The 18,341-nt window shown below is 41.6% G+C and overlaps 1 protein-coding gene across 1 annotated transcript in view; it reads left to right on the top strand.

The window, feature by feature from the left end:
* The window catches only part of Ralgapa2 (Ral GTPase activating protein catalytic subunit alpha 2), a 270,387-nt gene that overhangs the window by 168,796 nt on the left and 83,250 nt on the right, over window positions 1–18,341 (top strand). The window contains exons 30-36 of the mRNA XM_032904353.1: window positions 76–144; window positions 397–534; window positions 1,587–1,770; window positions 4,555–5,326; window positions 6,808–6,879; window positions 12,239–12,362; window positions 13,616–13,771. Of these exons, the coding sequence (XP_032760244.1) occupies window positions 76–144; window positions 397–534; window positions 1,587–1,770; window positions 4,555–5,326; window positions 6,808–6,879; window positions 12,239–12,362; window positions 13,616–13,771 (1,515 nt within the window). The remainder of the gene's footprint in view (window positions 1–75; window positions 145–396; window positions 535–1,586; window positions 1,771–4,554; window positions 5,327–6,807; window positions 6,880–12,238; window positions 12,363–13,615; window positions 13,772–18,341) is intronic.

Genomic DNA, 18,341 nt, shown 5'->3' with positions numbered 1-18,341 from the left:
TAAACTATATAAAATATAACAACTGTATATAAAAACTATAATAAATTGCTTGACTATGTTTTATCTTTCATGCAGATCCTTGTAGCCACAATTGCTTTCCTTTTACCAAGTGCAGAGTACTCTTCAGTGGAAACAGATAAAAAGGTAAGTGACAGGTTTGGTAGCTTTCAGTATAAGACAGGATGGGAACAACTATTACAAATGATGGTGTCATTTATAGCATCCTTATATGTTCTCTTTAACATTCTTTCCTATGAAACCATTGTGCTTGCTAACTTACCCTGTACTTGTGTGTCCATTAAATATTGAGTATACACAGGGACAATTCTGTTTATTTTCGCATGCAGTGGGTCCTAAAGCCCATAATGTAAGCTCTGAATACGTTTCTTCTTCCAGTTTATTGTGTCCTTGCTCCTTTGTCTCTTGGACTGGTGCATGGCGCTGCCTGTGAGTGCCCTCCTCCACCCTGTGTCCACGGCAGTCATAGAGGAATTGCACCCATCCCGGGCTCCCTTGCTGGATTATATCTACAGGGTGAGTCCCTCTAAGCCTTGGGCACAGACTATAGACCTACCGATTAAAATACTAAAATGTTGTACATTTCCTACATATATGTATTTGTACCTTCTGAAAATGACCTATGGAAAGTAATGCATTTGGAAGGAAGTGAATAATTAATGAGTGAGCAGAGCAGGTACGGTTGTAGAGAATCAGTGTTTGCCAGGGTGAAGAGGCATGCACTTCACATGACTGTCATGTTTAAACAACTGCCGTTGGGTCAGAGCACCCCTAATCTTCATGACGCGTTTTCTGTGTCTACTTTGTTTCTAAGTGGACTGTTTATTTTATACCTCCTAGAATATACAGTCTGCAGCATCAGCTTCACACAGATCTGTTCATCGGAGTATGAAAAAACCCATAATGCCTCTAGTAATCTCTTTGCCTTAAATAAACCTCGAGAGGCAGTGTGTAGTGTGCGTTTGTAATCCCAGTGCTTGGGAACGTGGGGGCAAAGGACTGCCTTGAGTCCAGGGCAGCCTAGGCTATATCATAAACCCTGCCTCAAAACCAGAACCAAAACAAAAGTAAAAGAACACAAAGGAAAAAAGTCCTTAGGATATGAGTTAAGAAGTCTCACTTTGTGAGTAGTAAGAGACTTTAAAATCTGTATTCAATTTACTTTCAAAGTTGTATTAAATTATTCCTTATAATTCATGGGCTCATGTGTTGTACTGATTTAAACACAGGTTGTGGTCACCCTGCCCTCTACCATGAGGGCTTTCCCATAGCCTTCCTTGCTTCTCCTGGACTGGCACCTTCCACCTTGCAGCCTTTGGAGGATGAAAACCTGAGGTGTATGCAGACAAAAATAGGCACCTTTCACTTGTGTTTTGGTTTGCCCTGAGGATATAGGTATTGTTTTTGACTTGCTAGTAGCAAAAAATTATTTAAGAATAGAAGGAAGCCCATAATTTGGACCTGGTCCTAGGAAGGAGCCCTCTCTCCCTAGCACTGGGGAGCCGGACAGTTTGTCGATCTCAGGAAATACTGGCATACAGAGTGCCGTTCCTATCTGTCGTCCTCAGGTTCTGCACTGCTGTGTCTGTGGCTCAAGCACATACACCCAGCAAAGTCACTATACTCTGACCTTGGCTGACCTGTCGTCCACGGACTATGACCCCTTCCTACCTCTGGCAAACGTGAGGAACTCCGAGCCTGTCCAGTACCATTCATCAGCAGACCTGGGGAACCTGCTGACTGTGGAAGAGGGTGGGTATGACTACAGATGTACAATCTTATGTGCAGGAAAAGGTGAGATTGTAGTCTTGTCTGTGCTTGTGTTTTGGGTTTGTTTTGAATCCATTGTTGAAGTTGAAGTCCCAGTTTACAGGGTCTCTTATAGCAAACTGCCTTTCCTGGTTCTTCCTTATTTTTTTTTTTTCTGTTTTTTTCTTCTCTTTTTTTCCCCTCTTAAATTTTGCACATGGTTTTATGTTACTGAAAACCTGTTTGTTTCATACCCATGGAATGCACTAAAAGGCTCATTTTCTATCCCTAAGAAGCTTTCCAGCTAGTGGGGCAGATAGGACATTGTTGGGCTGGTAGCCTCTTCAGGACTTCCCATAGCGAAGAACTGAAACTGGACTCAGCAGGGTCAGTAGGTTTGAAGGAGCTCATAGAGTAACTCCTATGAGGCGGGGAACTCCTCGTGCAGAAAGTTGATTAGCAACCCAACCCTGAGACAGACCCTCTCCTGTGCCTCTTGTAGAGAGGAAAGAGTCTTAACAGGCTGTGACCAGGTGAGAGTGCAGGATGTACACTGTGCCCTAAAGTAGGTTCACCCCTGTTTTAATGACTTACTTATTAGGCCATTACCTGTTCCTGACATAATCACTACTTTTAAATAAGGTTACAAGCAAGATACACAGTCAAGCCGTCTGTGAGCACATGTGTCCAGATTGTGCATTGTTAATAACTAACTACTTAGGACAGAGGGAAGGGAAGGAGCTTCAGGAAGTGAGAGGCAAAGGGTAGGCAGACATTCGAGCTTTGCATTTCCTCTAGGAGTCTAGAGAGGAAACGGTACTTGGGATGTTTTCTTGTTCAGTCGTTTGTGAAACCCTCAGCTAGCTTTGTCACTGGTAGCATGCAGATCATCTCTGGTTCCCAGGGAGCGTTGGAAGCAGACTCAGCTGAAATGTGCAGGAGGAGGTCAGTGGCTTACAGAGGTTTCAGTACCAGGCCCATTGGGGATTATATTAGAATTGTCGTCATGGCTTGGTTATCAGCTTGATTCAGAGGGCTCCGGGTCATTTTCCCATTGTAAAATCCAAACATTCACAAAACAGAAACCAAAAGCACAACCTCTATAAGCAAAAGTAGAGGGGGGTTGGGGATTTAGCTCAGTGGTAGAGCGCTTGCCTAGCAAGCGCAAGGCTCTGGGTTCGGTCCCCAGCTCTGAAAAAAAGAAAAAAAAAAAGGTAGAGGGAAGTTACTTTTACCCTTTGATATTTTCTGCCCTGGCCCTTTGTCAGTTTGTACCTTTGTCATTAGTTTTGTGCCTACCCTGCTGTCATGACGACGGACAGCGTGTTTTCCATTCTGAGCTGTGAACTCCTGGCTGCTTTTCTGTGGGTTTCTTGGTGGTAACATTTCTCCGGTGCAGCATTATTTTTCTTAGTTGTATAGAAATTTTATATATTTTGCTTAGATTGTGGGGAAAAGTTTAAATTTAGAATAGATGTAACCAACCTCTTTTTTTGTTTTTAAAGAATCTTCTTGTATGACATTTTATTTTCTATCATTGGATATAGATTTCATGTACATTGAAAAAAATTGATAAAAAAATCTGAGAAAATTCAAGATGATCTTGTTCAACTCACTTATTACTCAGAATTTCCCAAGTTTCAGAGGTTTTGCTTCTTTCTAGGATTTTTATATAGCACAAAACATGTTATAAGTAAGCCAGTTGGATAATGTCTAAAACTAGAAGTATTTAGCATAAAGTCATATATTTACAGTGATTTATGTGCTAATTAATATTTGATTTTTCATAGTGTGAGTTGAAAAGCTATTACTTCCTAAAACTCTCAGGTCAAATTATAAATATTAATTTAATATGTAGCCCTTTTCTCATAACAGTTTTAAAGTTTTATTTTCACTTATTAAACTGACTTTTAGAAATTTTGCCAATTGAAGTTTCCTCAACTACTCTCAGCTTGAAGTATTATTTCAATTTCTAGTTTTAGTGTCCATTTTACCTCATTTTTATAAAGCCCTGGGACTCATAATGTTGTCAAAGTCTTTGTATACATTTAAGCTAAAAGTTTTTAAATCTGTTGCTCCTGATTACTAAATCATGAAATACAAATTCAGTTAAGTTCTTCTAAGTGCCTCCATGGTTTATTAAAATTCATCATGAATTTTCTTAAACATCTTATTTGTTCCAATAACAAAACATAAACTGTCACAATGATTATTAAATATATTGTTTGCAATCTTTTAAAATAACATCAAGGTTTATTAATATCCTTATCAGGTTTACTTGCAATCAACAAAGTAGGATCTCTGGCCCACTTTCTGATCTCAACTTCCCCTCCAACTCGGATTTTTACTCAAATCTGAGCCCCTGAACTTTTATCTGTCTAACCTGGAAATGCTTCCCTTTGGCTTATGTCTATAGACTTTTAAAGTCCCTTTCAGAATAACATCTTCATGTAAGTTGATCCTTTAGCAGTCTGCAGTCTGTTTCAACTATGTTTTTATATTCAAATAGAATTAGGGTCAAAAAGAAAAGAGATTTTTAAAAATCAGTCCCACAGTTAAAAACATTCAGCTGGGTATGATGGCACATACCTTTAGCCCTGACAGAGGCAGGGACAGATGGATCTCTGTGCATTCCAGGCCAACCTAATCTGCATAGTGAGTTCCAGGCCAGCCAGTGCTACACAGTGACACCTTGTCTCATAAAACAAAACAAAAATAACTATCAAACTTTCAAACTAATGACTGAAATTTCGTGGTGCCCTCATGGCTTTTTCTTTCTGTTTACAGAGAAGAAGAGAAGAAGTGTGGAACTGATCCCCCTCACTGCACGCATGGTGATGGCCCACCTAGTGAACCACCTTGGCCACTATCCACTGAGTGGGGGCCCTGCCGTGCTGCACAGCCTGGTTAGTGAGAACCATGACAATGCCCATGTGGAAGGAACTGAGCTGTCCTCAGAGGTGTTCAGGAGCCCAAACCTGCAGCTCTTCGTCTTTAATGATAGCACCCTCATCTCCTACCTTCAAACACCAGCAGAAGGACCAGCTGGAGGAACTTCAGGGGGTTCCCTCTCAGACGTGAGAGTCATTGTGAGGGATATCTCAGGGAAGTACTCTTGGGATGGCAAGGTTTTATATGGACCTCTGGAAGGCCGCCTGGCTCCCAGTGGAAGGAATCCCTCATTTCAGATTTCTGGCTGGCACCATCACACATGTGGACCACAGAGTGATTTGTTTCACAGTGAGGAGGGAGATGATGTGCTTGACAAATTACTTGAAAACATTGGCCATACAAGCCCTGAATGCCTTTTACCATCACAACTAAATCTAAATGAGCCTTCCCCAACCCCGAGTGCAATGAACTGTGACCAAGAAAAGGAAATCATCGAGGTCATCCTGCGTCAGAGCACACAGGAGGATGAGTATGTGCAGAGGTGTCACTCTAATTCTGCAGTGAAGGTCACCAGCCAAGGGCAGCCCTCGCCAGTGCAGCCCCGGGGACCCTTCTATTTCTGCAGGCTGTTGCTTGATGACTTGGGAATGAATTCCTGGGACAGAAGGTAACTGAGCTCTGAATGTTTTATCATTATTTTTATATGAGGGATATTCTTTTTATTATTATTATTAACTTGAAGTAAAAGAAATAGAGGTTTTTCTGGACTTCAATACTTACAGGTTATTTTTAGCTACTGGATTAAAGGTAGAAAAAAACTAAGTGTGTGTTACTAGTGCACAGCTTGGGTTACAAACACCTGTCAGACCTTTGAAAGCATATGAACTGCCCTTTCTTCTTCTTGCCTCCCTGGCCATACTATTTCTGTTTTCATACAAGATACAAGTGGACTGCAAAGGTAAGTAAACCACTGTCTAGCCACAGGATTGATGAGGAATGCGAACTTGATGCACCTCAGACAAAGGCACAGGGGCCCAAGAAGGGCAGTTTTATCTGTCCAGTGGGTAGTGTGTACGTTGGAGGACACCTCAGGGTAGAGGACGGGATTGACCAGGACCTGATGGTGAGCTTTAAAGAGCTTTAAAGAGAGAGTGGGAAGGGATTCACAGAGCCAGTATCGAGCACTTGCACACAAGGAACATACTCACTGACTAAAGAGCTTTCCACTGTCACTAGATGCCAGCGGGGAGGGGGCCATTTTATCTCTGTATACTCAAGGAAAATTGGGCTGTTTTGAAAACTTCTGAATTAGTAACTTTTCTTTTGCTATAATAGAATACTATGAAAAGGCAACTTATAGACGAATGAGTTTATTTTGGATATATGGTTCCAGATGTTTAGGATTCATAATGGCAGGTGACAGAAATGACAGCTGGACCACAGCTGAGAACTCCTATCTCCAACTGGTAACAGGAAGCAAAGAGAATGCACTGGAAGTGGCACATGGCTTCTGAAACCTCAAAGCCTGTCCCCAGTGACAAACTCTCTCCAATCAGGTCACATTTCCTAAATTTACTCAAACAGGACCACCAAGTGGGGAGCAAGATTCAAATGTCCAAGAATATGGGGGACATCTCATTCAAACTTCTACAAGATCTACCACAGCTCTTCAGCGAAGGAGATTGCAGATAGATGATGGCTATCTTAGCGTTACTGTACTATGAAGAGACATTATGACTGTGGAAACTCTTACAAAGGAAAACATGTAGTTGGGGCTCACTTACAGTTCAAGGTTTAGTCTGTTGTAATCATGGTGGGAAACATGGCAACATACAGTCGGACATGGAGCTAGAGAGGTAGCTGAGAATTCTACATCTGGATTCTCATGCAGCAGAAAGAGACACAAGCTTCAAAAACCCCAAAGCCTACCCCCAGCAACACATGTTATCCAACAAGGCCACACCAACCCCAACAAGGCTACAGCTCCAATTAGTACCAGTCCCTAATGACCAAGAATCCAAATATATAAGCCTATGGGAGCATTCCTATTCAAACCACCACAATGGCTATGTTTGGTATTGGATTAGAAAATAGCAAAGCTGGTCTGTGGTCACATGATTTCTTCTTGCATACTTTGTTTCCATGCAGAAAGAATTTTCATTTGTTGAAGAAAAATTCAAAATTATTGAGAGAGCTAAAGAACCTGGACTCGCGTCAGTGGTACGTGAAATACCTTTTCTTGTCTAACTTTGTAAACACATGGTATCAAATACAGTTTCAGGAAAAAAAGGTACCCACAGAGAAACCTAGAGTCTTTCAGTTGCCCAGAATCTGTCGACACTGACCTTGACTGAACCTTTAGTGTTTTGTTTTGTTTTGTTTTCTTCCATTCTGTTTTGTTGAGACCGGGACTCTTAAGTTGCCCAGACTGACCTTCAGCATACTCTGTAGCCCAGGTAGGACTTAAACATGTAATTCTCCTGCCTTAACTCCCAAGTAGCTGGGATCATAGGCTTTCTTTAATCTAAAAGTTAAAGAAAAAATTCCCACATTTTGTTATGTTTTAACTTCATGGCCTCTTTTTATTAATAGCATACACACCATTGTATATATGCATAAAAAGATAGGTATTAAGTTCTCTAAAGATGTGTGCGTACATACACATGCATGCATAAGCCGTTGAGTCTTTAGTGTTGTTTGTATGTTTGTGTGTTGAGGGCTATGGACTTGGGAGTGATTTTTACGGTGGTTGCACCGTATATTCCCACCGGCAATGAGTAAAGCACTCCTAACTCCCATGTCCTACGCTGCTTTTATTCGATGATAGCCACTCTGAGATAAGACAGAATCTTAGGCCAATTTAGTTGGCATTTCTCTGGTGGCTAAAGATATTGGACACTTAAAATTATTTGTAGGCCACTTGTATTTCTTCTTTGAAGAACTATTCTGTTCCCTAAACTATTTGGTGATTTGGGGTTTGGTGTTCACCTTTGCAGTTCTTTTCGTGCCCTGCATATCAGGCCCTGTCTAACATTTGTTGTCATAGATTTTTATTTTCTTCATTCTATGGTGACTTTTTTTTCTCTTGCTGTGCAGAAGCTAATTTTAATTTTAAATAATATCATGGCTAGTTCTTGGAATTATTTCGTCTGCTCTTAGGAAATTGCTGTCTACTCTTTTGTCTTGAAGTAATTTCCCTGTTTTACTCTGGCAGCTTCAAGCTAAAATATAGGTTGTTTTGTTTGTTTTTAGTTTGAGACAGGGTTTCTCTGTGTAGCCCTGGCTATCCTGGAACTCAATCTGTAGACCAGGCTGGCCTCAAGCTCAGATATCCAGCTGCCTTTCCAAGTGCTGGGATTAAAGTTATGTGTCACTATTATCTGCATATCAGGTTTATAACTATGATATTTTGTTGATGGTTTTAATTCTTGAACCTATGTATGACAGCAACAACTAATCAAATAGTGAAATCTACCTGGTGTTAAAATAGCGCGCACACATGAGTGCGTGCGCACACACACACACACACACACACACACACACACACCTTTAAGAGGATTTAATAGAGATAGCTTTCTGTCACAGCATCAATGATGCAATCTAGGGGCCTTGATTGGATGTGTGTGTTTTTCTGTCGAAGAATTAAAGGGCTAGGAAGTCTGAACTGCAACAGCAGTAGCAGGAAACATCAAGCACCGCAGACAGAATCAACAGATGTAGAAACAACATCATCAACAGAATCAACAGTAGAATCAACAGATGTAGAAAGATTTTTACTGGGGGTGAGGAACCATGCACATAGCAGACACACAGAGAAAAATGCTCTCTGCAGAGCAGAGAAGGACTTGGAAGTCAAAAATCTCGTACCTTCTCCAGAGCTGGGGGTTTCAAGCCTCTGAAGAATTTCCCTCCCCTACTTTAGGGTTAGTCGGTTTGAAGACAGAACGACTGATTGGTTCATAGCTGTTGTGTGGCAGGTCCTGATCCAGCCTGGGACTTGTTGAGCCAGCCCAGCAGTAGTGGGACTGCTGACGGGACAGCTGTCAGGCTTTTCTCTCAAGTCTGGAGGCTGAGGAAGAAGCTGACTGTCTTGGAAATTCACCATCTTTATTCTCTGACTCCCTGTCTGTCTGCCTCCCAGAGAGTCTATGTCTGTCTTCCTACCAGGGAGTCTGTCTACCTTCTGGTTTCTCACTAAGGACTCAGCAGATAAAAACACATTAGGCTTACTTATAGCTATATGTCCTTTTACTCTTTCAAAAGCATGCAGACTTAAGATACATTAATTCATATTGACCATTTTGTGCGAATCAAAATCCTTTAGATTTTTTTCCTACCTTCCCATATATCTTTCTCATCATTCATAGCTTCTTAGAACCACACATGTTGAAGTATGTACTGTCTTGTGTGTTTTCTGGATGTTGGGAATGTTCAAGGCTGACTGTTGTGAGCCTGATTCCATCTACAGAAGGTGGTATGAGGGCCTTTCCTCCTAGTAACTCTAGTGTTCTGGAGAGTGGTAAGGATTTTAGTATCAAGAAATAAAAGAAAAAATATGCAATTGTTGTTGTAATTGAAAGAAACCATACTCAGGGCAGATCCTGCAACTTTGTTGATATTTTAAATGTTTTCATTTCTTGATTCAAGTAAAGCTTAATTTGAATTTGAAAAACACTTAAGAACTGTTTTAGACCCTGGTACTGCCATTCCTCTGTTCAGTCTACCTCCCCTTTCTCTCCCCAGGACAGAGACTGAGCCCTCCGGAAATTCCATAAGGATTTCTGAAGGACTTGGGCACTTGCTTTACTCCCTCTGGTCCTTGGATGTTAAACAATCATTTGAACCCCAAACCCAGCTTTTCTAGCATATGCTGAATTATTCCCTGCTTCTCCAGTGTTAAGCGAATGCACTGGTATCTTGTAATTGTAGCCAATTTGTTGAATGTTAATGCACTTTAGTTACACGAGGTGCAATCGAATTAGCTCCCTGGGGTGCTGTTGCAGTAAAATATGGCTTTGGGTAGCTGATTGGCAATCTTCTGCCCTTTGATTAACCTTCACTTAAATCCCCAACTCCTGGACTTATGTCTGGCATCTTGGCCTCTAAATGCACATCAATTTATTTAATGGGAAAGGGTATTTTTCAAGATTGTCTTTTAAAAACCTGAACTACATCTGGGGCTCTTCACCTGTAGGGAAATCTGGCCTGTGCCATAGATTGGTCTGACACCATGCAAGAACATATCTTGTCCCTCAACTTTCAGGGCATTTTTTTATTTATTCCTGATATCAGTTTATATCACTGTTGTGGGAGGGGGCACAGTGCCTTTTTCACATGTTTTGAGAAAAAGTAGTCTTGCAGCTGAGGTCCGTATTCTGTATGTGATGTCTGTACATAGAAATCACGGCGGGCTTTCTTGCCACTGTGTGGTGAAGGAAATGGTAAATCATGTTTTCCTTTGGTTTTTAAAATCTGACAGCACATGGAAACAGAACTCTTCTGGTCTATTCCTAGTAATAAAGAAAAATGCATTCTAACGAGGGAGGCGACATTGTTGATTTCATGTATACGTGTTCCTGAATTACCTGCTCCTTCATGCACTGGTTGTGCAGCCTGTAGATATGAAGTGCTGTTGATGTTGTAATTACCATTTCAAAAGCCTGGTGCTAATAAGGCCAGGCACAGTGTCTGCTTCTTAGCAGGCTCTCTGCAGTGCTAATATTTTGGAGGATGTGAAATTTGATGAATGTTTACAACTAAAGGTCACCTTTCCTCATACCCACATCAGTCAATCCTCTTCCATTTGAGCTTAGCTTTTTGTGCTCCTACACTGAGTTAACGAGGACTCAAGGACCCAGGATGGAATAGTCCTGGGCTTTAAGGATAAAACACTGATGTATTTCAGATAAAGCGAAGGTTGGGGTTTTTGTAAATTGAATGCTAAAGACTTTTAAGATGTAAAGATAGTTGCAGAGAGAGATCAAGTAACTATGCTTTTGTTCTTTTGTTGAAACCTCCTTTTAGTATGTCCGTTACCATCATCCAAGCTGCCAAATTATTATAGTTCTTGTGATAAGCCAGTCATGTTGTAGGGGACCCTTCTTGTTGTTGCGCCTGCCTGTCTCTCAAGACAGTAAATGATATGGCAATCTCTAGATTCCCTAAAGTCTTGACTGCAAGATTGTACACTCTCTGTAGGGTCTGTCACTACCAAAAATTGTCCTCTTTACAGCCTCCTTTCCATCTCCTACAGTGCTGCAGACGTGTTGTTTGTTTACATGTCAAATTGAGAGTTGTTCTTTTTATTCTTTTTCTATATTTTCTGATTTTTCTTCACGTATATTTATTCCATAAGAATGATGGGGGATGAGTAGCGAGCTAATGAATAGAAGAGAATGCACCTCCTCCAGTGATTTATATAACATTTTAGTTTAGCTTCCATTAGCCTTGCTTAATAAGTAGAAAAATATCCATGAGAAGGAAATATTTGAGAATTTGTTAAAATATGGAGTCCAGATCTACCAATTTGGATGTCTAATCATATTATAGAGTTGAGATATTAAATAATTAGACAATAGAAACATTTCCGCATTGCTGAAGCACTTGATGCTTTTTCCTATGCAGTGTTTTCATGAGGTAATGCAAATGTGAGAAGGGCGGGGCTGCCCGGAAGTGGGGATCTAATTCTTTTACCATTGAGGCCACAGTAGAATAAAGCTCATGGACTGGTGCAGTCAAAGGAGTGGTTCTTGATTAAGCTTCATCTGAACAAGAGTTGAGCTTTTATCTCCAAACTATCACCAAATAGCTTGATTTGGTGGATTCCAGTTATTTTAATTCTTTACTAGCCATTACGAATTCAAATATGCCATCGTGTATCTGGCCGATTTAACAGAGACTTAGCTGAGCCCATACTATGCACAAATACTAAAAAAAAAAAAAAAGTACTCCCCCCCCCAAAAAAAGAAAGATGAAAAGACAGGACTCCTTTCTCCAGAGTGCATATCATTTTTATATGATGTAATAGGAAACCACCACAAATCTATCATGGAGCAAGTAAACAAAGAGCTTACATACCCGAAAGTATTCAAGACTCTGTGCAGAACAACTGTGCATCCTAGTCTGTGTCCTCACAGCAGTCAGAACACACCCTTCCACAAAGAAAGTACCTAAGTGTTTCCATTCCTCAAAAAGTCTTAGCATGTCTCTAACTGATACCTAGTCACAATCCGTGTCTCTTGAATAGTTACCACCAAGCAAGGAAAGAACCTGGTGGATGATGTGCTTTGATAGCTACTGTCTTAGTGTCTTCAGGATCTGAAGTGTAGTATCCTGCTTCTTTAACCTTGTGTCTCCTTTCAGTCACCTCTGCAAAGCAGGTGATACAGTAATAACAATGGTCTTAGGGAGTGGGGCTTGCAGAATTCAAATAAGTTCATGCATCAACCACCTTGGAATAGTAACTGATCCTTCGTGGATGCCTTAAGGAGTCATGCTAGCCATAACAAACTACACACACACACATACACACACACACACACACACACATTCTAACTCCTTTAAATTTAAACATTTATAGCCGCGAGACCCATAAGATTGCAGTGTTTTACATTGCTGAAGGACAAGAAGACAAGTGTTCCATTCTAGCCAATGAAAGAGGAAGCCAAGCATATGAAGACTTTGTTGCTGGTCTTGGATGGGAGGTAATTAAATTCATTCATTATGTGGTTGCTGACTGTCAGTATTTAAAGCAGACATGAGTTGTATATGTTCTTAGTTATATCTTCACATTCAAATGTGAATTCATAGAATTCTTGAAGATTGCACTGACTTTAAAATCTGTTTGCATCATTTTACTGATTGTATGTGTAGATCTTTACTTCCCCTTAATAGCTTTCATTAGCTTTGCATAAGAACTGTGTCGTCATATAGGCTCAGGACTGCAGTTTGTGACAAAAGAAGACAAGTGTGGCCACTGGGGGGTTGAGAAAATAAACAATGGCTTGCTAGATGAAAAATGAAGGAGGACCCGGATGGAGTGAGAAACTGGAACTAGAACGCCTTTGGCTGCCACTGCAGTTCCCTAAGGCACAAGGCCAGAATGACTGATGAGGATTTGGGTTTCCTTACTGAGAGGTCAGCTAATGGATAGATACACAGAGGCCCGAACCTGCCTCCTGTGAACATAAGCCTAGAGCAAAGCAGAGCTTACCCCTAGAATCTAAAAAGTGGAGTGCGTGGGAGAAGTGTATGGTATGCGTGTGTGCGTGTGCGTGTTAGCAACGTAGATGTGCCAGAGACACCGTGTAGCATTTTCAGTGAGTGAAGAGGTTAAGGCACAGTAGAATACATCTGAAAGAGATACCCCATTCATACAGTTTTTATTTCAGCAGACTGTTAGATCTGTACTTTTTTTAGTTGTTAATGACTTGTTTCAGTGATAAATTAAACTTTTTTGTAGGTCTCTAGACAGAGAACAAACAGTACTCTTTGTGATTTCAGGTACCTGCTGAAACTCTTGAGACAGATCCCCATAGAGAAGGGGACAGACTTATGCAGACATGTGCATACCCATGTATATGAGGGGGAGAGGTTAAAGAAATGTACACCAAAACTCAAGGGAGAGCTGTGGATCTTTTTATATATATGTTGGGTTTTGTGTCTATGTATGCTGTAGCATGTCCTGGGACCAGAGCCAGGTTCTGGCATGTGCCAGGCAAGCTCTGAACTGCTGAGGCGGGCCCTCCTTATGTTTTGATACTGCTTTTCACATAATATGGTTGCAGACTGGTTTCTGTTTTGATGCTCATTTCTTTCTTTAAAATTAATTTTGTCTACCTTATATTTGTAATCAGAAATATATTTAAATGAAAGTTGTTCATTCTCTCAAACCCTGCCTACTGAATAAGATTAGCTCACTTTTGGCCCTCCCCTTTTGCTCTGTGACCTTCATTAGGTGGATCTCTCAACCCACTGTGGGTTTATGGGTGGTCTTCAGCGCAATGGCAGCACGGGACAGACGGCCCCTTACTATGCTACCTCGACCGTGGAAGTAATTTTCCACGTTTCCACTCGAATGCCATCAGATTCAGATGACTCACTCACCAAAAAGGTAAGGGGGCTTATCGGGGACAACACCTCACTGCACTTATGTATAATAAGTAAGGCTCTCCGGGTCTGGATGGTGACCAAGCCCTGGCAATAGACTGAGGCTCTTTCCCAGGGTTCAAAGTCAATGTCGCTCTTCTTCAGGCTATAGCTGTGGTGAATCTAAAATGCTAACTTAGCTCAACCTTAAGGCCTGAAGTTAAAGACTAGGAAGAAAAAGGATCTTCAGCGTGGCTACTTTTGAATCTTCTTTCTTGTTAATTATCTGAGAAACAACAATTTTACCTCATAGATTGTCAAAGGCCACAACACATAGTGGCCATTTTGACAAAAAAAAAAAAAAAATGCTGGTAAGGCTCTAGGAAAGCATCCCACACACACCCTAAGGTTGCTAGAATGAGCTGCTAGTGTTTGTCAGAGTGACCCTGCCTGCAGATATGTTGCTGCCCAGATGTCCCACCTCAAACGCTATCCCTTTGCTCTCCCTGATGCTCCCAAAGGAACTCTACCAAAGAAGGAAGACCTTGAACTCCCCAGCCTATAGAATGTTTACTTGTAAAAACCCTGTTTTGGGGTGAGGAACACATTAATGGGAGAAAAATGTAGTCTGGTAAGAAAACCACTCCTGTAGGTTTCTAGATGAATGGAGCATCCTAAAACAACTATGACGTGTGCTTTCCCTGTGGGCTAGTGGGTGACAGAGCCTACATTCCCATTTGACACTCACGCTCCTCTAACAGCACAGATGTAAGGAACTGAGGGCAGCACCTCAACTACTAAGGCCACACATTGATAATGTGGTGGCATGGTTAGAGCTAGGACCCACCAAGGCTCCAGTTTCCATGTAGTAAATACGGTTAAAAATAGAGCCCATAGCATGGTACTGTTGAGTCAAGTAAGTGAGACAATGCCAGAAAAATTGCTTAGCCCGATACCTGGTAGGAACTCTGGCCAGCAGCCCTTGTCATTGTCCACTGGTATAATTGATTCTTTTTTCCCTGCCCCATTAGCCAGATGATTGATATTAGCTCATGGGCCCGACTGTATCTGCTTCATTTCTTTTGTCTCTGGTTTTGCCTTTCCACTACTGTAGCCACAGATGTCTGAACTGCATACATGATGAACAACAGTGCATGTGAGACATCATCAGAACTCAGGTCACAGACAATTTCCATAGTGATCAAGTGTCTCAGATGCATAAAGCACAATTTGCATTCAGAAATTCAGCAGCCTTTCACCAGCATATCCCTGCATACTGCCTTGGCCTCCCTGGGCTGGGAACCTCACAGCTAGTGGGAGTGCTAGCCATGTGCTGGTTCCCACAGGTGTGAAGGAGCGCCTGACTGTCCAGCCTGGGTTCCGATGGCGGCTGTGCTCAGAGAAAGGAGGACCCTGCTATCTGGTAGCTCACTGATATTCTAGAATCTGGAGTCACTTTACCAAGACCCCGGGCTGGATTCACACATTTTATAAAACTTGGGGTATATTGTAAATGTCTTCATACTCTGTATATTGTCCCCATATTCTATAATTTTTCATGATTGACAGTTATGCGTCAAAGACAGATTTACAAATTTACGAATAGAAAAACTATTTTGAAGTATTTCTTAAGTAGAAAGTCTTTTTATTTTGTTTTTATACCATTTTCTTGACATAATGCAGCTATAAATAATGTCCCAAGGCTTAGTCTATATAGGAGATTCCCCACTGTAATATTCAAAAAGCAGCTGAAACCTTTTGCAGCTTTAAGATTTAGCATCATTAACGATAAACCCTCTTTACCAGGATGTCTCACAGTTAGGCAGAAAAAAAATCAGTCACATAACAGCAGCTCCCGGTTCTTTGACTTACTCTAGCTAAATTGTCCCTAACAGCTTAAAAATGAGCTGCAAAATTCTAAAGTGATTCATGCTCTGTTCTGCCCCTGTCATGGGGGGACTTTTTCAATTCCGCAATGCGGCTGCAACCCCATACTGAACTCTTGATCCTTCACTGCAGAAATTTGTTAGCTCTAGCTAGATTAGATTTTTCACAGCTAATCTAACTGCTGTAGGGGTTTGCAGAGTGGGGACAGAGCTGTGCTATTGGATTTGTCCAATTCATTTGACTCCAGGACTATAATTGCACTTATGTCTTACAAGGCTTTTATAGCCTCGGGCTGGCCAGCCACATGAAAAACAAATTGGCAGTGATACAGTACGAGTGAGGGATGAAAGGCCACATTATCAGTCTCTAAGCAGCTCTGTTCTGGCAGGAAGTTTCTTGGTTAATTTACAAATAAAACTTAGATTTTAGGATGGGCACACTGTCAGCTGAACAATGGGGATGTCAGGCCTGACTGTTACTTAGTAAAAGTAGCAGCCGGGCCCGCTGAGGAGCCCAGATTCTTCAATCAAACAGACGACTCCTTCTGGAGCCAGCTGGCGATGTAATGCAATTAGTCGGGAAAGGAGGTCAGCCTATTAGGTGTAGACCATGACCAGTGTCACCAGTGCAGGCGTGCAGGCGTGCAGCCTGGCAGCAGCAGGCAGAACAGCTCAGGCAGAGGCTTTAGAACTCTGTCAGTCAGGACTGGGGACAGCAGGACATGGGATTGATTTCTTGAGGCTCAAGAGCCTGTTTGTTCTGGCCATGGTAAGCCTTGAGGCCTTCTGGACCCTCTTGCATAATGGAAGCCAGAGCCAACGTGAACGCAGCTCCCTTCTAGGGAGGCATCATATTCTCCTGAAGTCACATACCTCCAGTCAAGATGACTTGTGTCTGAGCAAACCTGTGGGTGGGTCTCTAACCTTCAGGCCTATAACAAAGTTCTGTAAAGCTCACAAAGTGGCATCTCTTTATTGAAATCTCCTTTGAACTGAGTACCATTTTAGGTTCCCAGAATATTCTCTTATGCTCTGCTGTGGGTAGTTTGCCCACATCAGTTTCATTTGTTTTGTGTCCTTGGGTTCATGTCACAGGCACAAGAGGGTGTAATTGTTGTACTTTGTTCTAGCTGTACAAGTCAATTGTTCCAGTGGCCGTAGCTCTTAGTTTTGTAGTTTAGTTAATTAAACTGTAACATGTCCAGAAATCTAAGGTGCATGACACTGAGAGCAGCTCTGAGTGAATATTACAAAAATAGTTCTTCCATAATTGCAGAATTGCCACAGTGGGAGGAAGGGTCAATTAGTGTGGATTGCTCTTCTAATGCCGGAGTTTTCTCAGAATACTGATGCAAATAAAATTAGGAGAGGTTTACTTGGCTTATATAATTGAATAACACAATTTAGAAAGGGACAGAGTAACTGCGAAATTTCAGTAATCAGTGTATCATCTCAGAGTCAGTGCTGTACTCTGCCCTTGTGGATGAGAAGGAGAGACTGTGGTATTAGGTGTGGCATTGTGTGGTAGCTGCAAGGTCCAACAGTGTCTGGTAAGTGGATTGTGTCTGTTGAGTTGCTTCTGCCAACATCATAACAAGAAGGGTACAGGGTCAACTCTCTCTGGAGGATGAGGGCTGTAAGCTGAACTTCAAGGTTGTCCTACTTCTTATGGTTAGTTCCTATTGCTCTAAATCCTTCCCAAAGTTTCAATTAGATCTAATCCACATTTACCATAGAAACCTGTCCATCTTGTCTTGTTGGCAGTCCTAACTCCCATGCCATCACTGCAAAAGGATTGAGTGACAAAACCCTGCTGCAAGGTCCTGCCATTGAGTTAGAAATGAGAAAGGCAGGCAGGCAGGAGTCAGTAGTGTCTCAGATAAGAATAGGTCTGGGATATAACTCAGAGGAGCAGTGTAGAGCATGGTGCATGTATAAGACTCTAGGGCCCATCGTCAGACTGCTGAAAGAACAAAGGGGAGAAAAGTGGGGCTTTGAGGGGCACCCTCAGCTGTAAGAGCTTGGTGCCTTAAGAAAACAACAAAACCGTTGCCTTAGAGCTAGGTTGAGTGTGTTATGGTTTTTCTTTTTGGCCAGCTACGTTGTGGACCTTTAATACTTGTGTGGGGTAATAATTGAGTGAGGAAAGAAGAAAGAAGGATGCACTGGGTGATGTTTGCATTTACAAAAGTCTATTAAGTTATTCTAGAACGCTGTGGCTTGTGCTGGGCTCCCACAGCTGTGCCTTTCTGGAGCCCCTATTCAGACCAGTTGACTCCCATACCTTACTCCACATAAGCACAAAACTACAGATGCAGGTCTCTGTAAATAATTGATGTGTAGAGTCACTTCCAGAAGTAGACACAGTGTAAAATAAGCAGACACTGCGACAAACAGCTGCCTTTGACTTGATGACTAGAAAAGAGGCCATGTTGGGGTTACCTTGGGTATTCTCTATGATCAAATCACATCTAAAAAATAATAAAATCTATGCTAACATGTTTCAGATGTACACTACTCCAGAGTATTCTTTTGCTATTTTTTAAGATAAAGCTAGAACATAAGCTCTGACATAACATATCAGTTTTATTAAGGTCCTTTTAAGTTTGGTCCCTTGTTCCTGATATTAGATGGCATTCCCCGCTCTGAGGGAAGTACCTCATTCCCTCAAGACTTCTAAGCCCCTGCCTCGACCACACGTCACAGCTT

This window comes from Rattus rattus, chromosome 5, assembly GCF_011064425.1.
Source record: "Rattus rattus isolate New Zealand chromosome 5, Rrattus_CSIRO_v1, whole genome shotgun sequence".
In the NCBI taxonomy this organism is placed as follows: Eukaryota; Metazoa; Chordata; class Mammalia; order Rodentia; family Muridae; genus Rattus; species Rattus rattus.
This window is presented reverse-complemented; position numbering and strand designations above follow the sequence as displayed.